The 15,431-nt window shown below is 49.3% G+C and overlaps 1 protein-coding gene and 1 long non-coding RNA gene across 4 annotated transcripts in view; one reads left to right on the forward strand and one right to left on the reverse strand.

Annotated features, from left to right (window-relative positions):
• Nucleotides 1-2,308: 2,308 nt before the first annotated feature.
• Nucleotides 2,309-6,349, reverse strand: LOC133767135 (uncharacterized). Its single transcript, XR_009866812.1, has 3 exons — nucleotides 6,108-6,349; nucleotides 5,116-5,442; nucleotides 2,309-3,236 (listed from the first exon to the last, which is right to left on the reverse strand). It is a non-coding gene; the product is annotated as an uncharacterized LOC133767135 (long non-coding RNA).
• A 23-nt stretch (nucleotides 6,350-6,372) lies between these two features.
• The window catches only part of PPP4R1 (protein phosphatase 4 regulatory subunit 1), an 85,193-nt gene continuing 76,134 nt past the window's right edge, over nucleotides 6,373-15,431 (forward strand). For 2 of the 3 annotated variants that reach the window (XM_062201358.1, XM_062201361.1), the window contains exons 1-2: nucleotides 6,832-6,942; nucleotides 7,143-7,187. In XM_062201358.1, the coding sequence (XP_062057342.1) occupies nucleotides 6,936-6,942; nucleotides 7,143-7,187 (52 nt within the window). In that variant the 5' untranslated portion in view covers nucleotides 6,832-6,935. Of the gene's footprint in view, nucleotides 6,403-6,831; nucleotides 6,943-7,142; nucleotides 7,188-15,431 lie in introns of those variants that run through there. The other variant, XM_062201362.1, reaches the window with a different exon arrangement.

Genomic DNA, 15,431 nt, shown 5'->3' on the forward strand with positions numbered 1-15,431 from the left:
CCAAGGTCTGCATTAGCAGGAAACAGGAGTCAAGATCCAGGGCTTGGGTATCTAACCAAGACACTCCAATATGAGATACAGGCTTCTTAACTGCTAAATACCCACCCCAGCTCTGCTGTTTTAATACATTTAATGCTGTTTATACATCTTAGTTTTCCCAATGAAATTGAAGTGGGTGGAATGAGTGCTGTAAGTTGTTGTAGCTTGGCTGGAATAACTACAGAATTCCCCAGTGGAGAATCCTTTTGGCTCCAGTAACCAGGTACACAGGGAAATGCTCTGGAGTATTGAACATGGTGGATGAGAAACAGAGCAGGGACGGACGGATTGTTTTCCTTTATACTCGGGCTTTATAGTTGCAGGTCTAGCAGGATGCACTATTGTGTTCAGAACAAGTCTATGCGAAGAACTTGAGCTACGGTTGACTGTGGGTGCAGCTGCTGTCCCTTGCCTTCTAAGAGCAGCCTCCAGCTCCTGCAAACGGGGCAAGAAGAGTCCAAGGCACTAACCCTGGACAGCGGTCTGTTCGGGAGCTATTTTTTCCCTTCCTTCCTTTTCTTTTCTTAGGATGGTGTGAGAATATGTGTCTTCAGTTGATGTGACTAAAAAGAGGTCAAAGGTCTTTGAAAAAACAAAACCTAAATATGAAAGCTGTAGGAAAAGCTAAGATTTCACATTTTGAAATGTCACCTTGGCAGAGAGCTTCAACGGGGACTAGAGGAAGGGCAAGATCACTTTTTTTTTTTTTTTTTTAAGATTTACTTATCTATTTGAGAGGCAGAGTTACAGGCAGAGGGAAGGAGAGTCAGAGAGAGAGGTCGTCCATCTGCTGGTTCACTCCCCCAAATAGCTGCAATGGCCAGAGCTGGGCCGATCTGAAGCCAGAGGCCAGGAGCCAGGAGCTTCTTCTGGGTCTCCTATGAGGGTACAGAAGCCCAAGGACTTGGGCCATCTTCCACTGCTTTCCCAGGCCATAGGATGAGAAGAGGAGCAGTCAGGAGACAAACCAGCTTGCATACGTGATGCTGGTGACCCAGGCAGAGGTTTAACCCACTATTCCACAGCACCGGTCCCCAGCAAGAACAATTTAACGCAAATATTTGCCTTTATACAATGCACAAAAATATTTGGGGGGCTTCAGGCAAGATATTGGCAACTAACTAACAATTTTTTTGTTGTTGTTCTTCTTGGGAAGTGGAGCAGCTGGGACTCCAGCTTACACCACTATAGGACATCTCATCAACCTGTCTCCAAAAACAGAAATGAACCAACATGAATATAAAACATTTGTTTAGGAAGTATTTTTATGTCTTTCCTCATTTTCAGATTCATTCATTCAAATTCATTTTGTAATTATTTAAAATAATAACAAATAAGCCTGCCTTCAACTTTCCACTTCAGGAATGACTGCTTTGAAGGAAAAAAGCAAATGATTCAATATAAAAATTAAAGAAGGTAATATTAGGTGGATTTTTTGGTTATTAGCAATATTTTTCCCCATGATAACTTTCATGTTTGTTTTTGAAGAGCCTTATGCCTCAATTTCCAAGGTTCCTTGATCTCTGGAAAAATTTCCGCCAGGGGTAGACATTATAGTGCAGTGGGCAAGTTGCTGGTTGGGACACTGCCATCCCAGGTCACAGTGCCAGGTGAGTCCTGGCTGCTCTGCTTCTGATTCAGCTTCCCACTAATGCATCCTGGGAGGGCAGCAGCTGATGGCTCAGAGGCTTGGGCCCCTGTCACCCATGTGGGACACCTGGTTGGAGTTCCTGGCTCCTGGCTTCAGCCTGGCCCAGCCCTGGCAGTTGTAGGCATTTGAGGAGTGAACCAGCTGATGGAAGATTCTCTCTCTTTCTTTCTCTCTCTCTGCCTCCCAAACAGTTGAAAAATAAATATTAAAAAGATTATTTAAGCATCCTCATTTTTGGAAATCTGCATCATCTAGAGATTCAGTTTGTATGAAAAAACAAAACCCCACAGTCTATAGGTCAAGCTCCATAGGGTCTTGTGTAAGCCATGGTACCCCTTCCTGGGGTCTTAGCTCTGGATTAGTTTAGAGAGGTTTTGTGACCAACTGTACTAGAAACATGACCGTATTAAATTATCAGAAAAAAAGCATCAGACTTTCCATTTATGTGAGGCAACTGAAATATCCAGAAGACAAAACAAATGCCTTCTTTCAAGCCAAACTCAATGTTATGTTACCGGTCACACAGGGGAGGGTGCTTGCTGGAGTGAGTCTCGTGGATTCTTTCCCTCAGCTTAGTATAGAAATAAAAAGTCGGGAAACAATTTGCAAAGAGGCAGAAACTTTATTTGATTGGTAAGTGATAGAGAGGAGACCCTAGCAGGACACTGGCTTTAAGGAAGTGTCCCAGGTTTTTAAGGCATTACCATTTGCTCATTGGGTCATCCTTTTGGGGGGCGGTGCCCATTAGACAGGGGTTTAACGTATGTATGTTGATTGACTTGGGGCTCAAGGAGAAGGGGGGGGGTCTCCTGGAGACTGTTTGTCTCCTAAGGGGCTCAGCCCCCTCCCTTGTTAGCTCTGGATGGAAGACTGTAACTAACCTGAAGGCATGGTTTAAAACCGAAAGGTCACACAAGATAGCCAGGGTCTCTTGGAGCCAGTCCAACTGTCCCCAGCGGCTCAGCCCCTTCCCCTGCCAGCTCTGAGTGAATGCTTGCACCCACCCTGAAGGTGCGATTTAAAGCTGCAAGGTTGCCACACATATAGCACAAGGAGCTGTAGTTGGGGAGATGCCAGTTGGTCTGGAGACAGGCTTTCCAGCCACAGCTGGCAGCCTGCTTGTGAGGGACACTCATTCTACATCTGAAGGGGCCCACAGGCTCCCAGCCCACTGGCCGGCCTCATATTAATTTTCAAAAATTATAGTCTCTGACCCCCAGTTAAAGATCTGAGGTATAGGCCGGCGCCGCAGCTCACTAGGCTAATCCTCCACCTGCGGTGCCGGCACCCCAAGTTCTAGTCCTGGTCGGGACACCGGATTCTGTCTCAGTTGCTCCTCTTCCAGTCCAGCTCTCTGCTGTGGCCCGGGAGTGCAGTGGAGGATGGCCCAAGTGCTTGGGCCCTGCACCCCATGAGAGACCAGGAGAAGCACCTGGCTCCTGCCTTCGGATCAGCGCTGTGTGCCGGCCGCAGCGGCCATTGGAGGGTGAAGCAACGGAAAAGGAAGACCTTTCTGTCTCTCTCTCTCTCTCACTGTCCACTCTGCCTGTCAAAAAAAAAAAAAAAAGATCTGAGGTATAAAAAGAGGTGGGATTTAAACTTAAAAACAGGAAAAAAATTTTTTCAAAATAAGATATTGTCTTATTTCATGATTAATTTAAGCATTATCTGTTAATATTATAGCTAGCATTTTTATATCTTAACTTTGTTTTGCAGTATGTTTGTAAATTTTGTATTTGAAATGAATTTATTTTGTTAAAGATTTATTTATTTATTTATTTGAAAGTTACACAGACAGAGAAGGAGAGGCAAAGAGAGAGGTCTTTTGTCTGCTGGTTCACTCCCCAGTTGGCTGCATAGGCTGGAGCTGCGCCAATCTGAAGCCAGGAGCCAGGAGCCTCGTCCAGGTCTCCCACACAGGTGCAGGGGCCCAAGGACTTAGGCCAGCTTCCACTGCTTTCCCAGGCCATAACAAGATAGCTGGATTGGAAGTGGAGCAGCCGGATCTTGAACCGGGCCCATACGGGAGGCCAGCACTGCAGGTGGCAGCTTAATCCGCTACACCACAGCACAGGCCCCAGAAATGCATTAATTTTTAACAAAAATCTATTTTAAAAAGTTTCCAGTATTATCTGGAAAAGGACTTTTTTTTTTTTTAAATTCAGACCCTCATAGCCCATTAGTGGATGATACTTTTTTTTAAAGATTTTATTTATTTATTTGAGAGGTAAGAGTTACAGACAGTGCGAGGGAGAAACAGAGAGAAAGGTCTTCTGCCCGTTGGTTCCCTCTTCAAATGGCCACAACAGCCGGAGCTGCACAATGGCTGGAGCTGCGCTGATCCAAAGCCAGGAGCCAGGAGCTTCTTCTTAGTCTTCCACGTGGGTGCAGCGGCCCAAGGACCTGGGTCATCTTCCACTGCTTTCCCAGGCCACAACAGAGAGCTGGATTGGAAGAGGAGCAGCTGGGGCTAGAACAGGCGCCCACATGGGATGCCGGTGCTGCAGGCGGAGGATTAACCTACTGCACCACAGGGCCCGCCCTAGTGGAAAATACTTTTAAAAAACTGATTTGGGGGGGCCAGCACTGTGGCGTAGTGGGCTAAGCTCTGCCTGCAGCTCCCGTATCCCATATGGGCGCCTGTTCGAGTCCTAGCTGCTTCTCTTCCAATCCCGCTCTCTGCTATGGCCTGGGAAAGCAGAGGAAGATGGCCCAAGTCCTTGAGCCCCTGCACTCACATGGGAGTCCCAGAAGAAGCTCCTGGCTCCTGACTGTGGACCAGCTCAGCTCTGGCCATTGTGACCATTTAGGGAGTGAACCAGCAGATGGAAGGTCTTTCTCTCTGACTCTCCCTTTCTCTGTAACTCTGCCTCTTAAATCTTAAAAATAAAAAACTGACTTGGGACACTCCCCATATTTTACAGATTTCAGAGGCAAAGCAGGATAAGAATGGATTTTGTGTTGTGCTCTGACCCCTGGACAAAATATAATTTCGGGCACCCACAGGCTACATTGTAAGTTAAATTGGGGTAAAGGGACATAGCACAATGATTACTATTCTTTGTTTAGCTATCATTTTTATAGGGCAGGAACAGTGTAGTTTGTAGGGCTAAACTGCTTATCTTTTGAGAAAGGAGTCAGAGAAAAGCAAATGTAAAAATATGTTCCTGTGCTGTGTCAGGAATAACGAAAGATGCCCTCACTGCAATGTCTAAAAACCATGCTGCTTAAAGGTATCTGTTGTGTAATTCAGCTTATAACCAAATGCATAGTTCTTGAACAATATGGAAACACTGCACAGATCCTCCCATGTTGGCTGCCTTTTCCCAGATACTGAGAGAAAATTCCCGGAGACCCAGCTCCTCACGGTGGAGGTAAGTCATACCACACGCAAAGCCAGTTTTGGTACACAAACTCTGTCATACCCTGATCGCTGAGTGTTTCACATTCATCTTTATCGGGTAGATCATCAGGGCAGTTCTGTGTTTGTAATTCCAGTGGCTGAAGCACAGTTGTCCTTGGTCGCGTCTGCATTTTCCCAATGAAGTCACCTGTTAGTGTACAGAATGGATTTGGCCGTTCCTCCTCCTTCTACTCAGAATTGGTTAAAGTGGCAGGTGTGTCAACAACGCAGGTAGCAGAGGAGGGCAGAACTCTCTGGCTGACTCGGTTGGGGCTGGTTTTTGTTGATGGGTCCTGAATTTCCAACTCTTTCTGGAGAATTAGGGTTAGCTGAATTCACAAAGGGGCTTCTACAGGGGGAGGTGAGAAACAGAAGTTTGGACTGTTTAATTACCCTATATTTGAGAAAATTAGACACACACTTGGAGTTAGGGCTATCCTGATTTTTACTCTCAGAAATGTCACACGGATTAATGCAACCTGTTTTCTGTCTTATAAACAATATCTGAGAGGAAATGAGGAGTATCTATGAGGAACCCGCTGGGGGTTGATTTTCAGAGGCTCTGTCATAGCATTTAACGCCAATACACTGTTCTGGGTTAAAACAACGTAGAAAGGAAAAAGCTGGTTAACTATTTAGAATTCTCTCCTCAGGAAGAGAGAGGACTCCTTCCCCTCCAAAGAGGCATCAATTCCAAGTCTGCGTTTTTTCCTCCGCGGAGTAGGGCTAAGTCATGGAAGTTGGGCGGTGAAAGTCAGAGAACCCAGACTTTTGGAGCTTGAGCTAATCGCCTCACTCGGAAAATAATGGGAATAAGAAAACCTGTAACTCAGACTTCAGTTGAGCAAGTGCTGCCAAAATCGTCTAACACACACACACACACACACACGAAGTTCATCAACAGCACCCTTCACCTGCCACCTCCTAGCATCAGGCACAGTGCTAGGCTGCGCTCGCTCCTCACTGAACCCCGACAGGCAGGCTGCACCGACATGCTACAAATGGGTCACACACCAAGTAAATGGCAGCCTCCAGACGTGACCCCGGGCCTGCCACGCTCCGGCCGGTGACTTTCCCGCCTTGTCAGCTCCGGCTTCGCGGGACGAGTGGAGAAACGCGCAGCCGGGGGAGCGGGCCGAGCAGACACGACTTTGTCACTCAACCACCCCCCAGCAGGGCCCTGGGCTTTGTTAGCAGCCACTTGGCGAGAGCCCTAGACGGCGGGGAGGCGGCGCTTCCTCCGAGCGGAGGTGGGACCCTCGGCCCCGCCGGCCTCGGGAGCCGCCCCCGGCCTCGGATCGCCGACGACGTACGTGCGGGCCTGGGGAGGGGGCGCGGGCGGCGAGCGGCGAGCGGCGCGCCCGCCGAGAAGGCTGCGGCCGCCGAGCGCAGGGCGAGGCCGGTGACCCAATAAAGCAGCCGGGCCGCGGGAGGCCCCGCCCGGGGTCGGGTTCCGGCACTCGCCGCAGGGTCCCGGCCGGCCGTGCTTGCGCGCCCCCGTCCGCAGCGCTCGGCGCCGGGGCGCCTCCGGCCGAGGGTGTGAGCGCGCGCGGCCGGGCCGCACCGGGCCGGGAGCGGGGAGGCGGGAGGCGGGCGCGCCGGCCGCCCCGGAGCCGCGCGGAGAGGCCGGCGAGGCGGGGCGGGGCGAGGCCGAGGGCCCAGGCGTCCGGGAGCCGCGCCGCCCGCGGCAGGCCCGGGCCCTCGGCCCGCCCCGCGCGCGCGCCCCCGCCGGCCCGGCCCTCCTCGCCGCCCCTCCCGCGCGCGTCCACCGGCTCCCCGGCTCGCGCCGCTCCATGTAGCCCCGGATCCCCGGGAGACCGAGGAGGAGGGGGCGACCACAAGATGGCGGGTACGTGGCCCCCTGTTCTCCGGGCGGCGGCGGCGGCGGCGGCGCCTCCCCGCCGCCCCGAGTGGCTGGCGAGCCGAGGCCGGCGCGGGGTCCCGGCGCGGGGAGGCGCCGCGGGGCCGGGAGGGCGGGCGGTGGGCGGTGGGGGCGGCGCGCCTGGCCGCGGGGCGCTGACCGGGCCTTTCTTCTCTGTCTCGGCGCAGACCTCTCGCTACTCCAGGAGGACCTGCAGGAGGACGCGGACGGATGTGAGTGGCCTGGCTTCGCGTCGCCGGGCGCCCGCGGGGAGCGGCCGGGAAGGGCGGGTGGGCGGGCGGCGGCGGCCAGGGCCGGGCCGGCAGGGCGACGGGTGGGCGAGGGCGGCCCGGGGCGGCCCGGGGCGGCGATGTGGGCGGCTGGGTGGGGGTTAGACTCGCGCTTCCGTGAGGGAACGGGTGTTGGGGTGCAGCCCGGGCGGGAGGCGCCCCGCTCGACGCCCTCGTTGGGTTTCCGCCCCGCACTCAACCCCTGCCCGCCCCTCCGAGCCGCCGTCGGGCTCGGGAGTTGCTCGGCCGTAGGTTCTGGAAGGAAAAGCGGAGGGGCGGACATCCGAAGTGGGAAGTTGGGGTGTGTTTCCCCCTCGCGAGCGCCTTCCGCCCCGCCATCCCGCCCGAGGAAGGAAGAGGCTGCGAGGCGGGAGGCGCTTCCTCCGAGCCGCTCTCCGGAGTCGCCCGGCGCGCCCCGACCTCTTCTCAGGTTGTAGGGAGATGCGGTCCGGGTCTCTGTGCAGCGGCTCCGAGCAGTTTCGATTTGATTTGTGGATGACGAGAAGGTTAGAAGGTGTGGCCTTGGCAGAAATGACTTTTAAGTTTTGAGAGTTGATTCTTTTGTTAAAGAACAAGAAGGAACCTCGGATTTTTTGACATTGTTTCCGGAATGGTGATGGCAAGGTCCTTTTTTTTTTTTTTCCATTTGGGTATGTGCTTTTCTAAGGCTCAGGCAATAATTTGGTGTGGTGACAGAAAAAGAACAAAGAGTTAACTAAGCGAGTTTGCGTGGAAAGAAGTCACACATTGCAGTTAATTTGGAAAGGATTTCTGTCCGTGCTGATGTTCCAGGATTTCCAAGAGTCCCTAGGTTTTGCGGTGCGTCTAAGGAAAGATGCAGGTGCGAAGTGGATTAAATGTAGAAATTGTTTGGAGTTGAGATGATAGTCATGGTGGAACGGTGGGCTGTTGAAGGAGCAGAGCCCGCCCCGGGCTGAGGCTGACTGTGGCTTTACTACCTATGTAAATAATTCAGAGATGGCCGCAGTTTGGAGTTGCTCTTTGAAATACTGTGCAGTTAATCCTTGGTGCTGTCTCTTGTGGTTCCCCGTACCCAAATCAAACTTAATTTTTAGATTCCTGGTGGTTTTGAGTTAAGTAAGGGGGATTTACCATTTAGAAGGATTCTCAAAAAAGAGTATTTTAAAGTAAATGAATCATATCCAGACTGACCTACTGTTAAATCCAGTGTTTCGTAAACGGCTCTCTTGATAGGGAGCAGTACCGTGTAGTGAAGGGCAGCTTTGTATTTCTCTTACCGTTTGACCTTAGGCCACTTGCTTGCCAAACTGTATTGACGGTATTAAGGCGGCTGCAGATTTCAGATCTCTGGCAGGGTTCGGATGGGAGAGGGGGACTTGCTGTGTTTGCATTTACGTTCAAGGCTTTGTAAACAGAAGATGCACCCATGGAGCAAGCGGGAGCTGCTGAGTGTCAGTGTGTTTTCTGGTAGGTTCTACTCCTGCAGGATGAGATGCAGCGTCAGTTTCTTCCTTACCTTCAGTCCAGAGGGGTGAGCGTAAGGGTGTGTGAAGTTCAGCCCTAGTTTCCTTATGAGCTGTGAAACCATGGTTGCAACCCATGCCCTCTAGTGGTTTCCCAGCAGTTTTGTTTCCTGTCAGTGCTGTAAGGAAAGTACCAGAGGCACGATAGGACTGCACAGACCCAAACCATGTGCTGGTGGAGGCATTCCATGCATAAATGTCGTGAGGCACTGAGAACAGCAGATAGCACGGCTATATTTGCTGTTAAAGGAAGAGCAGAGGAGGAAATTGTGATGTATACTTCAAAGTATATTATGGAAGTCTATTATATTTTAGATGCTGCTAATGCTTACAGTTCATTGTTCTGGGTTCTGGTCCCTAAATTTAGTATAAAGCATTAGACGTTTGAAGGCCCAGATAGCTTATTTGCATGTGTGTGATTTGCTTGAAGACTGACTTGGAGTGACTGCCTGTTTTTCTCAGGTGCTGATGTCTTGCAGGTGATAGATAACTGTGAACATTCAGGAAGGGACCGTCTAGACCGCGGGCGCTGGAAGGCCTGTTTGCCCTCTGTTGTGAAGGGAGAAAGAATGAGGAGGGCAGGGTGGCCGGTAGGGAATGAAGAAGCTCCTCACACCTGCAGGAGAGGTCGAGGAGACAGAGAGGATGGAGCTCAGTAGGCTGTCACCTGCCCAGCTTGTATTTCTGTCTGTGAGGCCAGCCTCTGGGGAAGCCGCTTCAGCCGCTCTAGGTGTGTCAGCCCTTGTGGTGGGAGGGAGTTACGTTCTCGCTGAGGTCTAGAGTCTCGATTGCCTTTCCTTAGTGAAGAACCTGAAGCTGAGGTGGATACTTCCATGGCACAGGGCATCTGTAGCTGTGGGGACCAGGCGGGGACCCCGTGGCCTGTGGCTTGAGAGCAGGCATTGCCAGACCTTGATGAGAAGCTCAGAGCTTTTTTGTGTTGTTTTAAGCCCCAGGGTCTGTGTACAGAGTCCAGAGAGGGGAAGAGGGTTGATCAGAGACAGACTTGCCTGAGACCTTGGAGGAAAAAAATCCCCAATCCTAGTATGTGGAGAGTAGATATTTTATATATACCAAAAGTACGTAACGGCAGGCAGAGAAAATCAGTGGCGGGTATTATTAAAATTAGATTTAGAATACTATTTTAAGTTTTTAAAAAATTTTTAATTTTTTTTGACAGGCAGAGTGGACAGTGAGAGAGAGAGACAGAGAGAAAGGTCTTCCTTTGCCGTTGGTTCACCCTCCAATGGCCTCTGCAGCCAACGCATCGCACTGATCCGAAGGCAGGAGCCAGGTGCTTCTCCTGGTCTCCCATGGGGTGCAGGGCCCAAGCACTTGGGCCATCCTCCACTGCACTCCTGGGCCACAGCAGAGAGCTGGCCTGGAAGAAGGGCAACCGGGACAGAATCCGGTGCCCCAACCGGGACTAGAACCTGGTGTGCTGGCGCTGCTAGGTGGAGAATTAGCTTATTGAGCCGTGGCGCCGGCAATATTTTAAGTTTTAAAGTGAAACTTTTTTAAAAAGATTTATTTTTTTTACTTGAAAGTCACAGTTACACAGAGAGAGGAGAGGCAGAGAGAGACAGGGAGAGAGGTCTTCCATCAGCTGGTTCACTCCCTAGATGGGTGCAATGGCCAGAGCTGAGCGGATTTGAAGCCAAGAGCCTCTTCCGGGTCTCCCATGTGGTTGCAGGGGCCCAAGGACTTGGGCCATCTTCTGCTTTCCCAGGCCATAGCAGAGAGCTGGATAGGAAGTGGAGCATCCGGGTCTCGAACCGGTGCCCATATGGGATGCCGGCACCACAGGTGGCAGCTTTACCTGCTATGCCACAGCGCTGGCCCCTAAAGTGAAACTTTTTTAAAAAGATTTATTTATTAGAATGAGTGACAGAGAGAGGGAGATCTGCTGTGCACTGGTTCATTCCCCAAATGAGCACAATGGCAGGAGTGCATAGGGAACTGGATTGGAAGTGGAGCAGCCCAGACTCAAAAACAGTGTCCATATGGGATGCCGGCGTTGCGGGCATCAGCTTTACGTGCTGTGCCACAACGCTGACCCCTCTGAAGTTAATACCGGATCATGAATTACACTTCTACTTTCAAAGTGGGAGGCAAACTGGTGGCTGTGTTTGAAAAGGAATCTCAGCAGATTCCTTTTCCTTTGTGTTTTTACCGCTGACTCTTTCTGTCTTCCTTTTTTTTTTTTTTTCTTTTTTTAAGATTTATTTATTTACTTGAAAGGCAAAATTACAGAGGGAGAAGGAGAGAGAGAGAGAGATCAGTCTTCCATCCACTGGCTCACTCCCTAGTGGCTACAGAAAACAAGAGCCAGGAACTCTGTCCTGGTCTCCCACTTGGGTGGCAGGGGCTCAAGCACTTGGGCTGTCCTCTGCAGCTTTCCCAGATGTGGTAGCAGGGATCCATTTGGAAGTGGAGAAGTGGGACCCAAATGGGATACTGGCATCAAAGGTGGCAGCTTAATCCACAGAGTCACAATGCTAGCCCTCACTCTGTTTCTTGAATGATGAAAGTACAAAATTACAGATGAGAGTTTTAGGCCAGCGCCGCGGCTCACTAGGCTAATCCTCCGCCTGCGGTGCTGGCACACCAGGTTCTAGTCCCGGTTGCTCCTCTTCTAGTCCAGCTCTCTGCTGTGGCCCGGGAGGGCAGTGGAGGATGGCCCAAGTGCTTGGCCCTGCACCCCATGGGAGACCAGGAGGAAGCATCTGGCTCCTGGCTTTGGATTGGCGCAGCGCGCTGGCCATAGCGGCCATTTGGGGGGTGAACCAACGGAAGGAAGACATTTCTGTCTCTCTCTCACTAACTCTGCCTGTCAAAAAATAAATTTAAAAAAATTTAAAAAAAAAACAGATGAGAGTTTTAGAGGACAATATTTCAAATTTCTATTTTCAAGTGCAGTTTTGATTTAAGTAGCTAAATTTCTGAAATGAGTGAGATAGGATCTAAGACAGTAGGATTTTGTGAACTGGTCTTATAACAATTTCATTGACACAGTTTGATTAAAATTTTAAACTATCAGAGAAATAGATCCAAGAATGTTATTTTAAGAGAATGGTTATTACATTCCACTTAATAGTTTAGTAAGTTTTAACTTCTTTCTTTTTTTTGAAAGGCAGAGTTAGAGGGAGAGGCAGAGGCAGAGTGGAAGCAGAGATTGATCTTCCATCTGCTGGTTCACTCCCCAAATGGCTGCAACAGCCAGGACTGTGCCAGGCCCAAGCCAGGAGCCAGGAACTTCTTCCAGGTCTCCCAAGTGGGATTAGGGGCCTAAGCACTTGGGCCGTCCTCCACTGCTTTTCCAGGTGCATTAACAGGGAGCTGGATCGAAAGTGAAGCTGGATTGGAAGTGGAGCAGCCAGATCTCAAACTGTTGCCCATATGTGATGCTGACATCTGCTGTCCCACAACGCCAGCCCCTACAGCAGCTTTAGGACATAGAGTCTCTTCACAACAGTCCTGTAACGTGCTGGCTTTTTAAGTCAATGGATGCTAAAAGAACCAAATTATTTTCTCATAGAGAAAAAAACCCAAAGGGCCAAGCTGGAACCAGGAGCGTTATCTGGGTCTCCCATGTGGGCGCAGGGGCCCAAGCACTTGGGCCATCCTCCATTGCTTTCCCAGGCCCACAAGCAAGGAGCTGGATCAGAAGTGGAGTAGCTAAGATTAGAATTGGCACTCTGTGCCACAATGCTGGCCCCCCAAAACAGACATTTTTACATAATTGTTGCAGTTTTGGAATACTTTTACTCAAGACTGTGTTTCAGGTTTGAAGGCAGTGTTGAAACAGTTCAAGTACAGGAATGATGGAACCAGAACTCATCGAGGGAACTGGCTTGATTGAGCTCCTCTGTCTCCAGCACATTCCCCCTCCACACCCCTAATGCTTCTGAAAACCTCTTCTGAGAAAGCTTCATAGGGTCCTAGCCACTTGGGGGAGTTGAGAAGTGAAAACTGGGGCTGTTTTTGCAGTAGCAGCAAGGGAATCATGGAAAACCCCAGGGAGGATGCCTTTGAATGTGATCATATGCAGGCCCGTTGTTAAACACAGATTTGAGAGAGTGAGTCATGAGACTTGGTAGCATGTCTTGATTGCTACCAACATGATTGGACAGGAGAGATCTTTGTTTAGCAATAAGATAATTGATATCACAGAGGAGGGTGCTTTAAAAATGGTTTGAGTGGTGCCTACGTGTGGATAAAATCAGCTAATGATGTCTTTTTTTGTTTGTTTTTTGTTTTTTGTTCTTGACAGGCAGAGTGAACAGTGAGAGAGAGAGAGACAGAGAGAAAGGTCTTCCTTTTACCGTTGGTTCACCCTCCAATGGCTGCTGCGGCCAGTGCGCTGCGGCCGGCGCACCGCGCTAATCCGAAGCCAGAAGCCAGGTGCTTCTCCTGGTCTCCCATGTGGGTGCAGGGCCCAAGCACTTGGGCCATCCTCCACTGCCTTCCTGGGCCATAGCAGAGAGCTGGCCTGGAAGAGGGGCAACCAGGACAGAATCCGGCACCCCGACTGGGACTAGAACCTGGTGTGCCAGCGCCGCAGGTGAAGGATTAGCCTATTGAGCCACTGCGCCGGCCAAGCTAATGATGTCTTGGCTAACAATTCCTAACATAGATTTGGGTTTTTTTGTTTGTTTGTTTGTTTTAGGATTGATTTATTTGAAAGGCAGTGTTAGAGGGAGAGGAAGAGACACAGAGAGAGATCTTCAGTCTGCTGGTTCATCCCACAGTGGCTGCAACAGCCAGGTCTGGGCCAGCCAGAGTCCAGAGCTTCATCCAGGTCTCACATGGGTGGCAGGAACCCAAGCACTTGGGTCGTCACCTGCCTTTCTCCCAGGCACATTAGCAGGGCGCTGGATTAGAAGCGGAGCAGGCAGGACTCACTGGAGCTCATATGGTATGCAAGCAGCCTCACAGGCAGAGGCTTAACCCACTATGCCACAACACTGGCTTCCAGAACTTTTTTAAAGAGAAAGAAAAGGTGAGGGTGAGGGCCTTTTTAACTCTGCATGAGCCTATAGCGGGATGACCAAAAGAACCAAAACACAAACACCTCTAAATGCAGTTTTTGTTGCTGCCTTTAAGGGATGACTAGCCCTTGCAAGTTACAGTTCAGAAACCAGCCAGATTGTGTGATCCCTGGGTTATTGTTTCTAGTCCTGTTGCCCCACTCCTGTTCATCAAGACCAAGAATTCATAACTGCTTATTAAACTATTGTCTTACATGTTTGCATTACATCTCTTTTTATATTTTGGAGAATAATGATTTTTCTCTGTTAATAGCAAAAAATTTTTGTCACCAGCTACCTGTTGGAGTGGGAAGTCCCTAAATTTGAAATAGGCTTTGTTTTGCTTTTTTCTTCAATCTGAGATTAAACGTAATCTAATGTTTTAGGCACAAGCATGAGTGGTACACTTATGGTACTTTGGCCTAGGAGGTTAAAGGCCTGTATTCCTTGTCAGTTCTGTAACAGGCCTGGAACCTGCCTTGCCTTGGCACAGATTTTTGAGCTTAGCAGATCATCTAAGGTTCCTCCTCCTCAAGCTCATTCCCTGACTCTCTCAACTTCTAAGTCATAGCACTCTGTCTCCCTAGAGTTGAGAGCAGACTTGTTTTGTGGTCTAGTTGACAAGTTTGGTTGGTATTTGAGTATTCATCATGCAATAATTCTGGAAGATATTCCGGTATGGTTTTGTCTAGGGGAAGGAACACTGGGCTTTGTTAAGACTGTAGACCTGGGTTCATTTTCTCACCCTGCCATTTGTTTTCTTGATTATCTTGCTCTAGGTACTCAACTTTCTTCAGCTATTGTCTATATTTAAAATGTTGATGAATTTTTTGGATTGTCTCTGGTTTTTGACTACTACAAATAAGACTGCTGTGAACATTTCCTGTACAGTTTCGTGTGGATATACACGAGCTTTCTCTTGGGAATGTATCTAGGAGTGGAATGAATGGCTATAAAATTCTCTAAGGCACTGCCAGCCCGTTTTCCGCCGTGGTTGTGACATGTCCCATTCCCACCAACAGAGTGAGTGCAGGTCTGTCTCTTCATATCCCGGCCAGCACTCCTGCAGGCAGTCTTTTTAGCCATCTGCTGAGTGTGGTGGTATTTCTACGTGGTTTAAATTTACATTTCATGAGTAGTGTTCATCCTGTTATGAACTCACTTCTCTCTCATCTTTGGTGTGAAAATGCCTGTTCCTATCCTTTGCTCATGTTTTCATTAGAATATTTTCTTAACTGTCTAGAGAATTTTTTATATATTCTGGAACAAGTCCTTTGTCAGATATATGGTTTGGAAAAAAATATTTTCCAGTGTGTAATTTGTCTTTTCATTGTCTCAGCAGTGTATTCAGGAGATGGAGAAGTTTTGAATTTTGATATTTAATTTATCATTTTCTCACAGAGATTTCTGTCAGGCTGAGAAAGTTTCTTAAGTTTGATGAGAAGTTAGAAATGGGTATTGCATTTTGTCAGATTTTTCTGTGTATTCAGAGGATTATGTTTTTTTCTTCTTTTTCAATGTGATAAATTATATTGATTGTTTAAAAAATACTATTAATTTTTAATGGAACTTTCAAACATATCAAAAGCAGCTTAACTGCCATGTTCCCTCTCACTGAGCTTTAACTTGTGTTTATTTCTCTGTAAGGAAAC

The sequence above is a fragment of the Lepus europaeus genome, chromosome 9 (genome assembly GCF_033115175.1).
Source record: "Lepus europaeus isolate LE1 chromosome 9, mLepTim1.pri, whole genome shotgun sequence".
Classification (NCBI taxonomy): domain Eukaryota; kingdom Metazoa; phylum Chordata; class Mammalia; order Lagomorpha; family Leporidae; genus Lepus; species Lepus europaeus.